Source organism: Dermacentor silvarum, chromosome 11 (assembly GCF_013339745.2).
Source record: "Dermacentor silvarum isolate Dsil-2018 chromosome 11, BIME_Dsil_1.4, whole genome shotgun sequence".
In the NCBI taxonomy this organism is placed as follows: domain Eukaryota; kingdom Metazoa; phylum Arthropoda; class Arachnida; order Ixodida; family Ixodidae; genus Dermacentor; species Dermacentor silvarum.
In genome coordinates this window covers 43,502,837-43,521,716 of record NC_051164.1, presented here as the reverse complement: position 1 = coordinate 43,521,716, position 18,880 = coordinate 43,502,837, and the positions used below count along the sequence as shown (strand labels likewise).

The window sequence follows — 18,880 nt, the reverse complement described above, 5'->3', positions numbered from 1 at the left end:
TTGCTACACCTATTAGGAAAAAAGCGACAACGGGACAGAACAGACGAACATGCTCCGGGAATTGAATCCCATCAATTTGAGTATCGATAATAACTACCTAAGCTGGAGACGGTCACAGGCACTTGCATCCTCACTAGCATATTCAGAGGCCGCCGATAAAACGGGGACAGGGACAAGGAGTCCTGCAGGCAATGACCTTCTAACGTCATTCCCTTGTTCATCCTATCGCGCTCTTATAGCTTCAATTCTGCAGTTCGAACTAGCCCATGCATGGTTAAATTGCGGTAAAATTGGCGAAACAGCCCATATCCATCCCTGATATAACTGGCCGTCATTTATAAGTATAGGAGGGCATTTACAATACTTTCATTTTAGTGTGCCATATCGTCTGCAGAAGCGACTCAGATGGACCAGGCATTGCCCTCAATCGTAAATGATCGACCGTGAACCATCGTCATGCATGGCGGTTAAGACGCCATGTGGTTCGCCTGCGTCCACTCGCACGGTTCCACTGCCGGCAATAGTGCAGCGTACAGGAATTTCAATGGCATGGCGTAACTACCTGCTACAGCTTTCCATTCATCGTTGACGAAACCTTGCTCAACCGCCACTCGTACATGTATAGCGGATAACGCACATGCGCAAACCGCCGCTCCCTTTCCTGAGAGTGCCGGCGAACAGCACTGTTCGCGAGCCGTGTTTACTCCGTCGTTTAAGTGCGTGTTTCACTCAGATATCGCCGGATGACGATAAGCGAACACCACCAGTCGGGCGCAGGCGTTGACGTAGCACGCACGGGCGATAAGCAGCCTGCGCATCACACAGCTGGTCGCCTTTCGTGAGGCGATTACCGTGCCGCTCCGGTAGCCGAGTGGATAGAGTGTCGCCGGTGGCACTCGCAAGGGCCCACGTTCGAATCCCGGGAGCCGCAGTGATGAGCCGCAGCAGTGATCGGGTTCGGCGTGGTCCGCCACTCGGACTGGAGTGTGGGGATAAGGCGAGGCTTTGTGTTTTTTCACAAAGTCTCTCCTCGCTATCCCCCGGGCCCCTCTCCAAATGGGCAGGTGCCCGCGCTAATTTTTTCTTTCATGATTCGCCGATCATGGCCCCCCCACGTTTGCGCCATACAACTCCTGCATAGTGAACGAATAACAGCGCGAAAAGAACAGGACCAGAAGGGGACACACACATGCCTCCTTTCGTCCTTGCCTTTTCGCGCTGTTATTCCTTCACTATGCAGGAGTTGCATGTCGCTAGCACAAAAGCATTCGTACACAATCGATCACAACAAATACGCTTCACATTCAGATACTGGCCATGAGTTACTGAGCGGTAGTTCATTTTAACTAGCGCGACGCTCTCTGACTGACGGTACACGAACCGCGCAAGCCGCCCGTGAAACGTGAAGAACACGGCTGCACTCACCTGCTGGCTTGGAGGACGTCTGGTGGCACCGGGACTCACACGGACGACGGCTCGAGAACGCAGCTCCACGCACTCCTCCTGCACGGGTTGAAATTAAAGAAATGTTTTGTACAGCTCCGTGGGTCACTCGTGTTGGTTAAACTATGTTTGGTTATGTAATGACGTAGCTAAAATAGACCTGCACTGTTCTGTGCAGCAAACAGATTTATTTTGGTTCAGATTTAAAAAAAAATAGGAGAGTGGCATACAAAGGGTGCGCATTTATCTCCGTGTAATTAACGAGAAACTGTTGGAGAGAAAAACATCTGTCGCCTGGTCTGCATTTCTTTCCTACAGTTTGCCTCGTTTGTAACGTGGCATAACTTCACTATATGTAGTTTTGCGTACAGCATGCTGGCCCGTTTCCTGCTAATACTGGAACGGTGACTTATAGAATGCTTTTTTCTAGTTCGCAATCTCTGACGTGCCCTGTTCAGCCGATCGGGAATGCTAGCACGGCTTCAAGCTAGCGACATTCAACTTCCGCACAGTTAGCCATGTTGATGACAAACTGTGCGGTATTAACTTCGCTAGCGCGAAGGGAAGCGCATCGCGTAAGCCGCCGTTGAAACGTGACACACAAGTTCGCACAACTGGTTGAACTGGCGAGGAGGACACCTGGGGAGCGATCTTGTACGCGTTCCAAAATGGAACGGAGGCGTTCCGTTCCATCGAGCCGCACACGATTGGTCAATTTGAACGTCGCGGTTGAAATTGACCAATCGTGTGCGGCTCGATGGAACGGAACGCCTCCGTTCCATTTTGGAACGCGTACAAGATCGCACCCCTGGTGTCGCTCACACCGAATACGGATCGAGTTCCTTCCTGCACTTTTTCCTTTAAATGAGAGAATAATTTTATTAGGGGTGGGTGAATGTCTGATACTAAATATACGGTAAATTTTGGATATTAAAAAATTTCCAGATATTCAGTATCGCTCATTTTCAAAAGGGAAACAACATGGTTACTTCAAGCCTTGTTTAGGTTTTGCGGGCTTAGTACCCACAGGAGGAGCTTCTAGTCATGTAGTAGTTTTAAATTTGCCGCTACAACCAGTAATGTTATACTTGCAACGTGCCCTTTGAGATATAGGTATAATTCAACGGCATTTTTGAGCAACCATTTATTTGGCGTTTTTGCAATGCTATTCGTACAGTAGACGTTCGTTCTTCGGGAGCTGCTTTGCCACATCGATTTGTGCAGTTTCTTAAATGAGGAATCCATGCATAATTCGGTGTTTAAAATCGATCATTTGCTCCTAGTTTAGCCGTCTTTTATTGTACTAGTCAGTGTCGTCGTGGTACCTAATGCCGGCGAACAGCACTGTTCGCCGTGTTTACTCCGTCGTTTAAGGGCGTGTTTCACTCAGATATCGCCGGATGACGATAAGCGAACACCACCAGTCGGGCGCAGGCGTTGACGTAGCACGCACGGGCGATAAGCAGCCTGCGCATCACGCTGTTGGTCGCATTTCGTAAGGCGATTACCGTGCCGCTCCGGTAGCCGAGTGGATAGAGTGTCGCCGGTGGCACTCTCAAGGGCCCACGTTCGAATCCCAGGAGCCGCAGTGATGAGCCGCAGCAGTGATCGGGTTCGGCGTGGTCCGCCACTCGGACCGGAGTGTGGGGATAAGGCGAGGCTTTGTGTTTTTTCACAAAGTCTCTCCTCGCTATCCCCCGGGCCCCTCTCCAAATGGGCAGAGGCCCGCGCTAACTTTTTTTCTTTTACGATTTGCCGATCATGGCCCCCACGTTTGCGCCATACAACTCCTGCATAGTGAACGAATAACAGCGCGAAAAGAACAGGACCAGAAAGGGACACACACATGCCTCCTTTCGTCCTTGCCTTTTCGCGCTGCCATTCGTTCACTATGCAGGAGTTGCATGTCGCTAGCACAAAGGCATTCGCACACTGTCGTTCACAACAAATACGCTTCACATTCAGCTACTGGCCATTAGTTACTGAGCGGTAGTTCATTTTAACTAGCGCGACGCTCTTTGACTGGCGGTACACGAACCGCGCAAGCCGCCCGTGAAACGTGAAGAACACGGCTGCACTCACCTGCTGGCTTGGAGGACGTCTGGTGGCAACGAGACTCACACGGACGACGGCTCGAGAACGCAGCTCCACGCACTCCTCCTGCACGGGTTGAAATTAAAGAAATGTTTTGTACAGCTCCGTGGGTCACTCGTGTTGGTTAAACTATGTTTGGTTATGTAATGACGTAGCTAAAATAGACCTGCACTGTTCTGTGCAGCAAACAGATTTATTTTGGTTCATATTTAAAAAAAAATACGAGAGTGGAATACAAAGGGTGCGCATTTATCTCCGTGGAATTAACGAGAAACTGTTGGAGAGAAAAACATCTGTCGCCTGGTCTGCATTTCTTTCCTACAGTTTGCCTCGTTTGTAACGCGGCATAACTTCACTATGTAGTTTTGCTTACAGCATGCTGGCCCGTTTCCTGCTAATACTGCAACGGTGACTTATAGAATGCTTTTTTCTAGTTCGCCATCTCTGACGTGCCCTGTTCTGCCGATCGGGAAGGCTTGCACGGCTTCATGCTAGCGACATTCATCTTCCACACAGTTAGCCATGTTGATGACAAACTGTGCGGTATTCACTTCGCTAGCGCGAAGGGAAGCGCATCGCGTAAGCTTCCGTTGAAACGTGACACACAAGTTGGCACACCTGGTTGAGCTCGCGAGAAGGAAATCTGGTGGCGCTGACACGGAATACGGCTCGAGTTCCTGCCTGCACGTTTTCCTTTAAATGAGCGAATAATTTTATTAGGGGTGGGTGAATGTCTGACACTAAATATTCGCTAAAGTTTTGAATATTAAAAATTTGCCAAATATTCAGTATCGCACATTCAAAAGGGAAACAACATGGTTACTTCAAGCCTTGTTTAGGTTTTTCGGGCTTAGTACCCACATTAGGGGCTTCTAGCCTGTGATTTAGTTTTCCGGCAGTCTAGTCATGTAGTAGTTTTAAATTTGCCGCTACAACCAGTAATGTTATACTTGCAACGTGCCCTTTGAGATATGGGTATAATTCAACGGCATTTTCAGCAACCATTTATTTGGCGTTTTTGCAATACTATTCGTACAGTAGACGTTCGTTCTTCGGGCGCTCCTTTGCCACATCGATTTGTGCAGTTTCTTAAATGAGGAATCCATGCATAATTTGGTGTTTAAAATTCGATCATTTGCTCCTAGTTTAGCCGTCTTTTATTGTACTAGTCAGTGTCGTCGTGGTACCTAATGCCGGCGAACAGCACTGTTCGCCGTGTTTACTCCGTCGTTTAAGGGCGTGTTTCACTCAGATATCGCCGGATGACGATAAGCGAACACCACCAGTCGGGCGCAGGCGTTGACGTAGCACGCACGGGCGATAAGCAGCCTGCGCATCACGCTGTTGGTCGCATTTCGTAAGGCGATTACCGTGCCGCTCCGGTAGCCGAGTGGTTAGAGTGTCGCCGGTGGCACTCTCAAGGGCCCACGTTCGAATCCCAGGAGCCGCAGTGATGAGCCGCAGCAGTGATCGGGTTCGGCGTGGTCCGCCACTCGGACCGGAGTGTGGGGATAAGGCGAGGCTTTGTGTTTTTTCACAAAGTCTCTCCTCGCTATCCCCCGGGCCCCTCTCCAAATGGGCAGAGGCCCGCGCTAACTTTTTTTCTTTTACTGATTCGCCGATCATGGCCCCCACGTTTGCGCCATACAACTCCTGCATAGTGAACGAATAACAGCGCGAAAAGACAAGGACCAGATGGGGACACACACGTGCCTCCTTTCGCCCTTGCCTTTTCGCGCTGTTATTCGTTCACTATGCAGGAGTTGTATGTCGCTAGCGCAAAGGCATTCGTACACTATCAATCGCAACAAATACGCTTCACATTGAGCTACTGGCCATTAGTTACTGAGCGGTAGTTCATTTTAACTAGCGCGACGCTCTTTGACTGGCGGTACACGAACCGCGCAAGCCGCCCATGAAACGTGAAGAACACGGCTGCACTCACCTGCTGGCTAGGAGGACGTCTGGTGGCAACGAGACTCACACGGACGACGGCTCGAGAACGCAACTCCACGCACTCCTCCTGCACGGGTTGAAATGAAATTAAATTAAATTAAAAAAACTACAATGAAATAAATAAAGTTTTGTACAGCTCCCTGGGTCACTCGTGTTGGTTAAATTATGTTTATGTTAATTATGTTAGGTTTATGTTAATTATGTTAAATTACGCAGCTAAAGTAGACCTGCACTGTTCTGTGCAGCAAACAGGTTTATTTTAGTTCATATTTAAAAAAAAATAGGGCCAGTGGCATACAAAGAGTGCGCATTTATCTGCGTGGAATTAACGAGAAAACTGTTGGAGAGGAAAACATCTGTCGCCTGCTCTGCATTTCTTTCCTACAGTTTGTCACGCGGCATAACGTCCCTATGGTGTTTTGCTTACAGCATGCTGGCCCGTTTCTTGCTAATACTGCAACGCTGACTTATAGAATGCTTTTTTTTTTCTAGTTCGCCATCTCTGTGCGGTATTCACTTCGCTAGCGCCAAGGGAAGCGCATCGCGTAAGCCGCCCTTAAAACGCGACACACAAGGCTGCACACACCTGGTTGAGCGGGCGAGGAGGACATCTGGCACGGAATACGGCTCGAGGACCTGCCTGCACATGATCCTTTAAATGAGAGAATAAGTTTATTAGGGGTGGGTGAATATTTGACCCTAAATATTCGGTATATTTTCGAATATTAAAAAAAATGCCAAATATTCAGTATCACACAGTATAGCACATTTTCAAGTACTTCAAGGCTTGAAGTAACGTGGTTACTTCAAGCCTTCTTTTATGTTTTGCGGTCGAAGCCTACATGACCAACTTCTAGTCTGTCATTTCGTTTTCTGGCAGTCTAGCCATGCAGTAGTTTTAAACTTGACGCTACCAGTGATGTTGATCCTGCGTCGGGCCGTATCACATATATAATTCAACGGCATTTTTTAGCAACAATTTATTTGGCGTTATTGCTAAGCTAGTCGTAGAGTAGACGTTCGTTCTTCGGGTAGCTCCTTTGCAACATGGATGATTTGCGCAGTTTTTAAAATGAGGAATCCATGCACGATTTGGTGCTTAAAATTATCATTTGCTCCTAGTTTAGCCGCATTTTTTGTAGTAGTCAGTGTCGTGGTACCTAATGCTACAGGATTAAATACGCCTTCGTTTGATTCGTATTCGCAGTGTCCATATTCGCGCACCTCTATTTTTCATGTTCTTATAGTGCAAAGTAATCTTTCACAAATAGCTCCTTATCGTTTGCCGCTGTAATGCAAACGATACAGTGTGAGCTGCAAACGCGCGACCCTTGGCCTCTCCAAGTCGAGCTGGTGGTGCGACGCTAGCATACACCTGTGCTTGTAGTCGCCGGCTTTGTAACTCTTTCATTTAATGCGAATAGCTTTGTCTGACTAGTTTTCTTCCCCATTATCTAACCGATCTCAATTTTTGTTACACTTTCCATTAAGTGGAGTTGAGCCCGCGTCACATGGGCTCCTCAGAGCGAAAAGAGATCGGAGCCCGGCTGCTATACTTGGATATTCCTCGGAAACAAGTACGGCACAATTTTTTTGTTGCAATAAAGTGCTAGCTAATCGGTCAACCAGCGAATCGCCTCGCGAAGAAGGCAGACGAGGGAAAGCACGAGAGTTTGCCACCAGTTCGACCCGCCGGAGATTGCTCATTCTAAACAAGATGCTAATCTTACCAAGACAAGCCTTTCTCGCTGAAAAATTGGCGACAAAAAAAAAGTTGTGAATACAGCAAGTGCGCGAGCGATAGTCTGATAGTCTTTCAGCAGAAGTGGTCATCAGTAAACATCGAATCAATACACGCGTGGCATTTTAGTTAATCGTGACAAATGAGGATAAATTACCATTAATTCCGCACCAGAAAAGCCGGCAGATCCCACGCTCTGTGGGAAACGATGTTATGCTAAGCGGTGTGCGGGGAGTCTACCAAGTTAACAAAACGACCATACGAGCCGCAAGACGTAGGCGGCTCTTTCATGACCTGCATGGCGTGACATGAATTTTTAGGTACACCTTTAGCTATTGTAGCAATTTTATATAAACCAAAGAGACCTGAAGGCGAAGGCCTTAGTGATGCTCATGACTATGACTTCGACCATCAACCTTTAGCCTTTTCCTTCACTTACTACCACATCCAATCCACTCGATTGGTTTTTGAGTGTTAACCTTTTTTCGCTGAGTCATTCTCATTTTGCTTAGTCATGGTCATGACTATGACTTATACCAGCATCTTTTCGTGTATCCTTCACTTAGTGCCCACGTCCCAACCCATTTCAATGGTTTTTGAGTATTAATATTGTTTTGCTGAGTCATGCCCATGGTTATGACTTCTACCATCATCCTTTAGTGTTTCCTTTACTTAGTACTCATTTCAGTGGCTTCTGAGCATTAATCTTTTTTCGCTGAGTCATTGCCACTTCTGCTCCGTCATGGTAATGACTGATTTCTAGCACTAAAATCATCCTATAGTGTTTGCTTCACTTAGTGCGCACGTCCGAACTCATTCCAGTGTTTTGGAGTGTTATACTTTTTTCGCTGAGTCATGCTCATGACTATGACTTCACTTAGTAAACACGTCCAAACCGATTTCGGTGGTTTGTGAGTGTTAATCTTTTTCGCTGGGTCATTGTCATGACCTACATGGCATTTATGTCATGAGCTATCACTTGTGTTCGTCATACACTCCTGTCATACTATGCCAATTTTGCTGTATTAAAACTGAGAAAAGTCAGTATGACAAGGTAGCCATTCTTGTTTATTGTCACTTCTTCCTCTTCTCTTCTTGTTCTACCTTACAATCCCGCTCTTGTAAATGTCACCCCTCCTCGGCTGATAGTGAAAGACGTTACTCGCTTCGGGATATCTGCTGCGTTCCTCGATGGTTTTTGGGCATTCCGTTAGCTGAAGTTTGTGTGAACATTCAAGTTCCTTGTGGGCGGACAGTTTCGGCACCATACGCGGCGAATTGTTGGCTACATCCAAGGCTTGTTGTATGTGTTTTGTTATGGTGTGCAACGGCTGCTTCCAGGCAGCACTTCCATCCTGCTCGGAAATTCGGATACATTGACATCAACCGCTTTATGTCACGGATAACTCTCCACCAATCCGGTAGCTTGGGGGTGATAGGGAGAGCAGCGCCGCAGCGCAATCCTGCGATATTCAGCCAACTGCTGAAACTTGTTGCTCATGAATGCACGTCCATTGTCACAGACTACGACCTTCAACTTCGAAAATATCGCTCGGTCAAGAAGAGCAATAACACTATTTGTATCTGCTTTTCCAGGCTCGCAAAAAGTCAGAAGCTTTATGGAGTTCAAGTACTTTCAATTGCCGATTGTATAAGTTGGACCCCTTGCTATGGCTACAACTGCCATCTAGCCTTTCCCGCGGCGAAGGAACTTTGCTGTGCCGCTTGTGGCTGGGAGTGGCGTTCAGGAACGCTTACTCATACCGTATGGTAATGGCCGAGAGCCCGATGTGCGACTCCTGTATGTGCGAGGAAACCATCGATCACCTATTATGCATCTGTCCTCGCTACGACGTACAACGCCTCTCTCTCAGGACAACTTTAAACCGGCGGGACTCGAGACCGTTCTCTGAGTCAAAGATACTCGGACCGTGGCTACACCCGTCACTGGCACAAAATGCGATGCGTGCTTTAGTGCAGTATTTGAAGTTCACTGGTTTAAGAGACCGCCTATAGTGTCCCTGTACATCGTCCCACGTGTACCCAGTACTCATTCTCTCCCTAATTTTCTCTTTCCATTCCCCCTTTTCCTTGCCCCTAGTGCAGGGTAGCCAACCGGACGTTCTTCTGGTTGACCTCCCTGCCTTTCCTCTCCTTGCTCTCTCTCTTCTTTTCTAGGGCGTGCAGCTACCATTCTTGTGTATTGGTCGATTGCCACTAGGAATGACTGTTTCTGGCGCACACCTTCGCTCATCTTTTTGAACTCGGCAAAGTCCACATGCACCACTTCGGAAGGTGCTTCTGAGTGAAGCGGTAATACCAGCTCGTCCGGTCGTGGGCGTTACTTTGCCTTATTGATCTGGCACAAGTGGTAAGACCGAACACAGTTGTCTGCATCACTCTTCATATTCTTCCCCGTGAACCTCTGTAGAAGCTTATTATAGGTTCGCCAGAAACCATCATGACCGCCAGAGTCGGGAGTGTCATGGTACATGTGGAGAACTTTTGGAAGGAGGGTGTTCGGCACATTGGCAAACTGTAGGCATTCGCATCCTTCCCATAGTTTTGCCACGTTGAACCCTTCGTGTGTAACTTGAACTGCCAATCTAGATAACGCATCTGCATCCGCCAAACCGTGGCTGCCGGCGCGGTCGATAACCTCAAAATCATACTGCTGGCGTTCGTTTATCCAGCGCGCGAGCTTTCCTCTTGGCTCCGACAGACAGAGAAGATAAATCAGAGCCTGATTGTCCGTATATAGTTTGAATTTTCTCCCGTCTATGTACGATCTAAAGTATCGCACTGCCATGCGGTCGGCAAGGGCCACTTTCTCCGTCGTAGAGTAGTTCAGCTGAGCAGAGTTAAACGTCTAGGAATAGCAACCTACGACTCGAAACTGTCGATATAGCGGAGAACTGTGGTCCCTCTGATACAGCACTGCCCCTGTGACATAGTGTGATGCATCTGTGTTCATTTCGAACGGCAGGCTGAAGTCAGGTAGAGTTAGGACTGGGTCAGACGAGATGCGGCGCACTAGTTTGCGATAGGCCACTTCGCAATCCTCGGACCAAACGAAAGGAACATCAGTTTTTGTCAGCTCGGCCAGACATTTTGTCATCTTTGCAAAATCCTTAATGAAAGCCCTGAAGTGGCTTGTTAGTCCAAGAAAAACTCGCAGCGAATGAAGGTCATGCGGCTTCGTAAGTTTAGAAATCCGATGTACAGACTCTTGTTTGGTACTTTTGGTAGCACCATCGAACACTCTGCCGAGAAAAACGACCTGCTACTGAAAGAAATCACAGTTTTTTTTTCATTTATCTTCAGATCGACATTGCTGAGTGCTTGTAAGACCTTCGCCAGGTGTTCGGTGTGCTCCTGCCTAGACCTCGAACACACAATGATGCCATCAATGTAAACATTGCAAAAAATTCCAGTATATAGCTTTAGAACATTGTTCATCATCTTCTGAAACCATGGGGGTGAGTTTTTCATGCCAAAAGGTGGTTGGTTATATTCGTATATGTCGAACGGCGTCACGAAGGCAGAAAAGTTTTTAGTCTCCTCTGTCAGTGGCACTTGCTAGAAGCCTTTGGACAGGTCCAAGCGAGAAAACATCTTACAGCCCCCGGTTTCATTGATGATTTCGTCAATAAGTGGCATTTGAAATTGAAATAAGTCAGTCTGTTTGTTGATTTGTCTGTAATCATTGATTGATGTGTAGTTTTTATTGGCGCAAGGGCCAGATATGGCCAAAGAGCGCCATGTACGTAGTGATGAGTAATCAATGAATGGTTTGTTAATAAATTAAGAAATTAGTTAAGAATGGTGGATAAATGTGGCTGTAAAGGGGCCTAAAATCAATCACTAAGATGTTTAGAATATAAATATACTAAAATTATCGCAATGATTTGTGAGGTGCGCTATGATCATAAAATATTTGCGATGAAAAATAGTTAGCATGACCTGGAGGTGACAGCAGCACTAGTACCTCACAGAGCCCTTGGGGGCAAGGACTGGTAGGCACGTGCTTACAATTGTGCTTGTATTGCAGCTGCAACCTCCAAGAGGAGGTCGTGCTACAAGTATCAGGCCAAATGACATTTAAGATGTTGGTTTCAGCTAAAAATTTCAGTACTGTTTGAAATTCAAAAAGCGGTTCACTGCTCAGAAAAAATGCAGGGTGTAAAGGTAAGTGGTGACGATATGCGAAACGGAAGTACTTTTCCCTCTCTGCTTCTACTTCAGGGCACTCAAGAAGAACATGGAGGACTGTAAGACTATCGCCACACTTTGTACATGTCGGAGGATCACTTCCATTCAGTAGGAAAGAGAAAGTGCCGTAAGTATGCCCTATTCTTAATCTGCAAAGGAGCACTTCCTTGTGTCTTGCTGTTCTCTCAGATATCCAGTTTCCTAATTTTGGTTTTATGGTGTGCAGTTTGTTCAATACTTCGTCATCCCACTGGCTTTGCCGATACTTCCTCAACTTATGGCGTAAGAAGGGCTTGAGGTCTGTAGCTGGTATGGGTTTATTTATGTCTGTCTCACTAAAAGTAACTAATGAAGCATTTTCATCAGCAGCTACATTGCCTTTTATTCCTCTGTGGCCAGGTATCCAACATAAGACAATGCTTTGGTTTTGCACATATGCTGAGCATAGTGAGGTGTATAGCTCATTAAAGACAGAGTTCGTGTGTCTTCGGAAGCTCATTAGGGCTTTTACAACACATAATGAGTCTGTGAATATGATAGCCTTATTGAGATTAGTCTGCTTGATATGCTTTACCGCTGAAAGTATTGCGTAAGCTTCAGCTGTGAAAATACTTATGTTTGGATTTAGAGCACCGGATGTCGAAAACGACGTCCCGAGGGCTGCATATGCGACACCAGAAGATGACTTCGAGGCATCTGTATAGAATTCTGAGCGGGAATACTTCGCCTGAAGTTCAAGGAAGTGCGAGCGTATGTGTGCCTCAGGCGCACGTTTTGTTATTTCGACAAAAGAGATATCGCCCTCTATGGTCGGCCATTCCCACGGTGGTGGCAGGCGAGTGGGAGCCATAAGGGTATTTTCTGCTAGTGGAATACCTATTTCTTCTGCCAATGCTTGCAAGCGTAGGGACAAAGGTGTTCTAATAGCTGGGCGGTTACGATGAAGTGTGGCAGTGGAGAGGTCCTCAATAGTTATATAGCATGGATGCTCAGTATCTGATTTTACCTTCATGTAGTAGGAGAAACTGAGATATGTTCTTTGAAGATGCAGAGACCATTCATTGGACTCAACAAAGAGGCTTTCAACGGGGCTTGTCCTAAAGGCACCTGTTGCCAGACGAATACCAAGGTGGTGGACTGGGTCTAGTATTCTTAGGGCACTGCGTGTTGCAGAATGGTACACCACGGCACCATAGTCAAGGCGCGAACGTATGAGACTCCTATACAAGCTAAGGAGACATCTTCTGTCAGAACCCCAGGTTGTGTGTGACAGAAGCTTCAGCAGATTCATCGTCTTCAGGCACTTCACTTTCAAATATTTCAAATGGGATATGAATGTTAGTTTAGAGTCTAGAATGACACCTAAAAATTTATGTTCGCGACTCACAGATAGGCGTTTTCCATTTAGATGAATAACGGGGTCTGGCAATATACCTTTCTTATTAGAGAAGAGAACGGCCGTACTTTTCTGAGGGTTTAGTTTAAATCCGTTCTCGTCCGCCCACTTAGACAGCTTATTTAAACCAAGTTGTACTTGTCGCTCGCAGATAGCCAGATTACATGATTTGCAACCGATTTGTACATCATCCACATATACAGAGTAAAACAATGTACGTGGAATGATGGTATGCAGCGAGTTTATTTTTACGAGAAAGAGGGTACAGCTTAGCACACCGCCTTTTGGTACACCAGTCTCCTGCGTAAATGGACGGGACAGTGTGTTACCGACTCTAACGCGGAACGTGCGATTGGAAAGATAACTTCGAATAACGTTCAGCATATTGCCTCGGACTCCCATACCAAACAGATCACGGAGAATTCCGAAGCGCCATGTGGTATCGTATGCTTTCTCGATGTCAAGAAATACTGACAGGAAGAACTGCTTGTGTACAACGGCATCACGGATGTTAGCCTCAATGCGAACCAGGTGATCTGTTGAAGATCTACGTTCCCGGAACCCACATTGTAAGGGGTGTAGTATTTTATTAATTTAGAGATAGTGAAGCAGGCGTCGGTTAATCATTTTCTCGAACAGTTTGCATAGGCAACTTGTCAGAGCAATAGGCCTGTAACTGCTGGCCAGGGATGGGTCCTTGCCCTCTTTGAGAATTGGGATTATAATTGCTTTTTTCCAAGAGGAAGGAATGTACCCGGCAGACCACATGGCGTTAAAAAGTGATAATAGTGTTTTCTGGGTTTCAGAGCTTAAGTGTTTTATCATGTCATAAAGTATTCGGTCGGTTCCTGGAGCCGAATTATTGCAGCAGTTCAGTGAAGCTTGAAATTCCGCCATGTTGAATGGATGATTGTATGGTTCAGTCTGTCTGCTTTTTTGAACCAGAGGAACTCGTTCTGCTTGTCGCTGATAGCTCAAGAATGTGTCAGAGTAGCGGGGGGAACTGGAAATGTATTCAAAGTATGCTCCTAAAGTATCAGCTTGTTCTTGAAGCGTGTCTCTCTCGGTATTGACTAAAGGCAGAGGCTGAGATTGCCGGCCTTTAATTTTTTTTACTCTTTTCCAAGCTTTCCTGTCGTCTCTGTAAGAATTTATACTAGAAATGTATTTTTGACAGCTGTCCCATTTGGCACGGCGGCGTGTTCGTCTACCCTGAGCCTTTATTTCCTTGAAGATGATGAGGTTTTCTGTTGTTGGTGAGTCGCGAAGACGACTCCAAGCCTTGTTTTGCTTCCTGCGTGCTTCCCTACATTCGTCATTCCACCAGGGAACACGACGTTTTGAAGGCGTCCCATTAGTTTCCGGAATACATATTGACGCTGCATCGGCTAGAAATGCTGTTACGTATGCCACTGCATCATCAATATGGAGTGTACAAATATCATCCCAGGTCAAGTACGTGAGCTCTCTGTATCGCTTCCAGTCGGCTGAGCCTACCTTCCACCTGGGAGCATGTGGAGTGTTTTCATCTTGTTTTGCACAGTTTAAAACAATGGGAAAGTGGTCGCTCCCATATGGGTTCCTAATAACACTCCACTCCAGATAGGGAACACGAGTACTTGACACTATGGTAAGATCTATCGAGGAAAATGTTTTGTGTGCAAGACTGTAGAATGTAGGTTCCTTCTTGTTAAGTAAGCAGGCACCCGAGGAAAACAGGAAATTTTCTATTAGGCGCCCTCTCGCATCACAACGACAATCTCCCCAAAGGGTACTATGCGCATTGATATCTCCTGCAACTATATAGGGCTCAGGAAAGTCATCGATAAAGTTCTGGAGGTCTGTTTTCAATAGTTGAGAAGCAGGAGGAATATATAAGGAACTAATTGTAACTAATTTGTTAAATATCACAGCTCTAACTGCAACTGCCTCAAGAGGCGTTTGCAGCTGTAATTGCTGAGCGGCAACTCCCGTATCTACTATAACTGCTACACCGCCGGACGATGCGGCAGCATCGTTGCGGTCTTTGCGGTAAATGGCATATTTCCGGAGAAAATCGGTATGTCTAGAATTAAGGTGTGTCTCTTGGACACACAGCACCTTTGGGTTAAACTTATGTAGTAGTTCTTTAATGTCATCAAGGTTCCGCAGAAGACCTCTGACATTCCATTGTAATATTTCAGTATTCATGTCTAAATAAAAAGAGGATTGTGCTGTGTGTCTAAGAAGATTACTTAGCTTACAGAGCCCTTCCCGGGTGCCGTAATGTGGGGTTTGTCTTTCTTTCCGCGGTCCTGAGACTCGCGGCGGTCCTTCGGCGCTGGCTGCGATGTCTGGCTAGGATTAGTGTCCATTGCCTCTAGAGAGGTGCTGGACGTCCGCTCTTGTGAGCGGTGTGGTCGTCGTGAAGACCTCGCCTCAAGAGACGAAGCCTTAGAGCCTATCAACGCGGAGGTCGATGGGCCTTGCATTAGGGACGGCGAAGCAGTGCTGTCTGCTTTCACCAGGGGGCACTTCCGTGGCCACACTCTTTGTGGACTGGGCAGATGCCGGAGTCTGCTGCGGCGCTGCCCCCTTGCGCACCGTATCAGCATACTTTGTGGTATGAAGAAATGATACACGCTTTCGCGCTTCCTGGAATGAAATGTTTTCCTTTACTTTGAGGGTGATTATATCTTTTTCTTTTTGCCACGTAGGGCACGCTCTAGAGTAAGCTGCATGTCCACCGTCACAGTTCGAACAGCGGAGTGCACCATCACAGTCATCTGAGGGGCGATCGTGGTCACCGCACTTGGCACAGGTTTGTCGGCCTCGGCAACTTTGTTAACCGTGACCATACCTCTGACACTTGAAGCACCTCCGAGGATTCGGTATGTATGGTCGGACACGGACTTTCGTGTATCCTGTTTCTAACGTTTCTAGCAGCAGACTGGACGCAAAGGTGACGATCAGATGTTTAGTTGGAATTTCCTTGTTTTCCCGTTTAATTATTATTCTCTTAACTATGGTGACATTCTGCTCCTTCCAGCCCTCTAGGAGCTCTTCCTCGGTCAGGTACAGCAAATCATCGTCGGAAATCACTCCTCTGCTTGTGTTCATGGATCGATGTGGAGTCACTGTGAGGTTCACACCACCGAGTGAGACCGGATTTGGGAGTTTGTCATATTGTTGTTTGTCGCGGACCTCAAGAAGGAGGTCACCGCTCGCCATCTTTGTAAGTTTGTAGCCGGGACCAATTATTTCGGTGAGATTTTTCGTAACAGTGAAAGGTGAAATCATTCTTACGGTCTTTCCAGGGTTTTCACTATGAATGACATGGAATCGTGGGAAGGTTTCTTTGCGTTGAAAGAAGAATTGAGCTGTTTCTTCGGTGCGCCCTCTTTTTGAGAGAGGACGATCAAGTAGTTTAGGGAATGATGCTAATGCCATACAGGTTTATAGATTTCGGCAGCGATGGTAGCCGCCCACCATGGAGCCCAACAAGGGGACGGTACAAGGTTTGAAGATTACCTGCACACGCCAGCTATACACCGCCACTATAACCTAATATATATATCCAAGGGTGGATATAATACACAAGGTTAACCCTTGCCGCCCAGAAATTCGGAAGTGAGAAGAAGTGACTAGAAGACAGGAAAGAACGAAAAGTGGGAGAGAAAGACAAAAGATTGAAGAGGGGGACAGGAAAAGGCGACTGCCGATTTCCCCCGGGTGGGGCAGTCCGGGGGTGCCGTCTACGTGAAGCGGAGGCCAAAGAGGTGTGTTGCCTCCACCGAGGGGCCATAAAGGTCCAAACACCAGGTATTGACTGTACCCCCAGGATCCCCTTTTCCCTGGACACGGCTAAGCCGTGCATAGAAAGACGCGGAGGGTCCAACCCTCATGTGCTCGGGTCCGTGCTGTCGCAACACACCAAACGCCTGCTTACGCAGACGCCCCTGCGGGATGTCTGTAATCAGTGCAGGCACTGATGCAGAGACGAAAGGTACCATCTTATTTAGGAGCAATGGTGATCGGAGAGGCGAAAGCAGATGTTGATGGGCGGATTACACCGGCGTTGAGCATCTTCTGTGTTTCTTCCTTCAACCAATGTTTCTTCTCTCGCGACATACTGTAGGTCTTGCGTTCCACTACAGTCTTGTCACGAAGTTCAAATGGTACTTCAAACTTTGATGTGGCTTTTGGGTAGCCACTGACGCATATTAGCTCTGGGTACAGCTTGATAACGTCTGCCGCTGTAGTGGGCTTCCGTTGAATTTCAGCAAGGGAAACCGAAGACATCTGGTGGTCATCCCGAGTAGTGACTTCCCCATCCCAGTAGAGGTTAAGTCGTAGCTGTTGCGTGACTGGGCGAGACAACAGCAACTGATACTTTACTATATCGATTACAAGATCCTTAGATAAGGTGTTTTTTCCCTTACGCGTCATCAATACTTCCACCCACTCATTAAATGTCTGTTTCCTGCCTTCGTAACCATACACCATCACAGGACAATCTTCCACGATGCTTAGGTCCGAAATTTCACTCTCGTTTACAACTGTTATCGAAGCTCCACTATCCACTAAAGCCTTGACGTCCCGCCCATTTGCTTGCGCAGAAATGTACACACGCTTGGCACGATCGGTAAGGAAGCTGGTCTCTTGAAATGAAAGATGGGCCCTCCCGTTGACCTTGGTCACGTTTTTACACTACACTCTACGATCTTCATTAAGTGAAGTACTGTAGTCGTTAGAAGCATTCTCTTGATGCTGTAGAATGCATAAGTCTTTCATATTTCTAAGCAAGTCATCAACAGTATGCAGTGTTTGTAGTTGGACATCGTTCTGCATGCTCTTAGGCAGTCCCATATAATGAGAGGTACGAGCGACGATTCCGACAACGTCGAGTCCGCAACATGTAGTAGCCTTCTCTTTTTAAAAAAGTATTCTACAAGATGGCCGGAATTATACTTGAAGGCTATAGCGTTGTCCCAGCTCTCGAGCTTATTCTCTGAGAAAGACGTCAAAAAACTGTCTCTCCACTCAGCCCAAGGCTGGTGCGCTCGTTCTGCGATTCTCAAGTCAAGCCAGATTTTAGCAATGCCTCGTACAAACGCATGTTCATAACCTTGTCAATGTCTCGTCGCCAACTATTCTAGTCGTATGCGTACACATAGAAACACAGCCAGGCTGCAGCATTTGCAGTTGACGAACGGTCATAAACATCCGGCTTTACTGTTGCCAACGACGGCCTCCGCGAATGCTGGAGCACATTTGTCGTCACGAGCTCTAGTATTTGTTGCTGTTGTTCACTGTTTGTCTGCTCTACTTCCAGTATATGATGAAAAATGTCTTTTACATTTTCATATTTTCGGCCTCGTTCACTCATGCTGGTCGCATACAGGTACGTACCACCACCAATCACAAAAGGTCGTGTTCGCGAGCGTTCTGAACAAGGAATCAGTGCTCACCCGTAACAGCGAACCGTCCTCTGTAGAAAAAGCTTGCCACGCCCGCGTGCCTGTCGCCGTCCGTGCAGGTTTCCATGACGTCGAAGTCCATGGCACTCGGTAAAATGAAGCGGATGCGGGGTACAACACAGGCTCCTATCCTGTCCTTGACTGCGCCAAATTTGTAATAAAACGGAGATAAGTATGTATGACAAGGTAGCCACCCTTGATGATAATCATGATGATGGCCTCACACTTTGGCTCGTACCCAAACTGGGGCATTGGCCAAGAATTCACTGCCTGAACCTTTAGGTGTTGTTTTGAAGCTTTACATATGCAATTAAAAAATAATATATGAAAAAGACGAGAAAAGAAGTCACAATAAAAGTAAACATTCAAAAATCGATTCGTTAAGTTGATTGCATGAAAGCACAAACCGCATAACAGGCATCTCTGTGGCGGAAGCCCAGAACTGACGCGCCAAACATTAGTATTATTTCTGTTTAGATTAGTCTTAGTTCAGCAAGTGGAATTTTTAGAAGCCTTTTTCTTAATACTGTAAAGCGGCGACATAGCAAAAAACAGTGATCTAGGGATTCTGTTTTCTGG

General features: G+C 46.8%; 1 protein-coding gene across 8 annotated transcripts in view; it reads right to left on the bottom strand.

Moving 5' to 3' along the window:
- Positions 1-18,880, bottom strand: part of LOC119432880 (uncharacterized) — a 63,941-nt gene that overhangs the window by 7,810 nt on the left and 37,251 nt on the right. For 4 of the 8 annotated variants that reach the window (XM_049659306.1, XM_049659309.1, XM_049659305.1 and 1 more), the window contains 4 exons: positions 18,293-18,442; positions 4,156-4,230; positions 3,526-3,603; positions 1,426-1,503 (listed from right to left, as the gene is read on the bottom strand). In XM_049659306.1, coding sequence (XP_049515263.1) covers positions 1,426-1,503; positions 3,526-3,603; positions 4,156-4,230; positions 18,293-18,442 — 381 coding nt within the window. Of the gene's footprint in view, positions 1-1,425; positions 1,504-3,525; positions 3,604-4,155; positions 4,231-5,482; positions 5,561-18,292; positions 18,443-18,880 lie in introns of all 8 variants that reach the window. The other 4 variants (XM_049659310.1, XM_049659308.1, XR_007464483.1 and 1 more) reach the window with 3 other exon arrangements.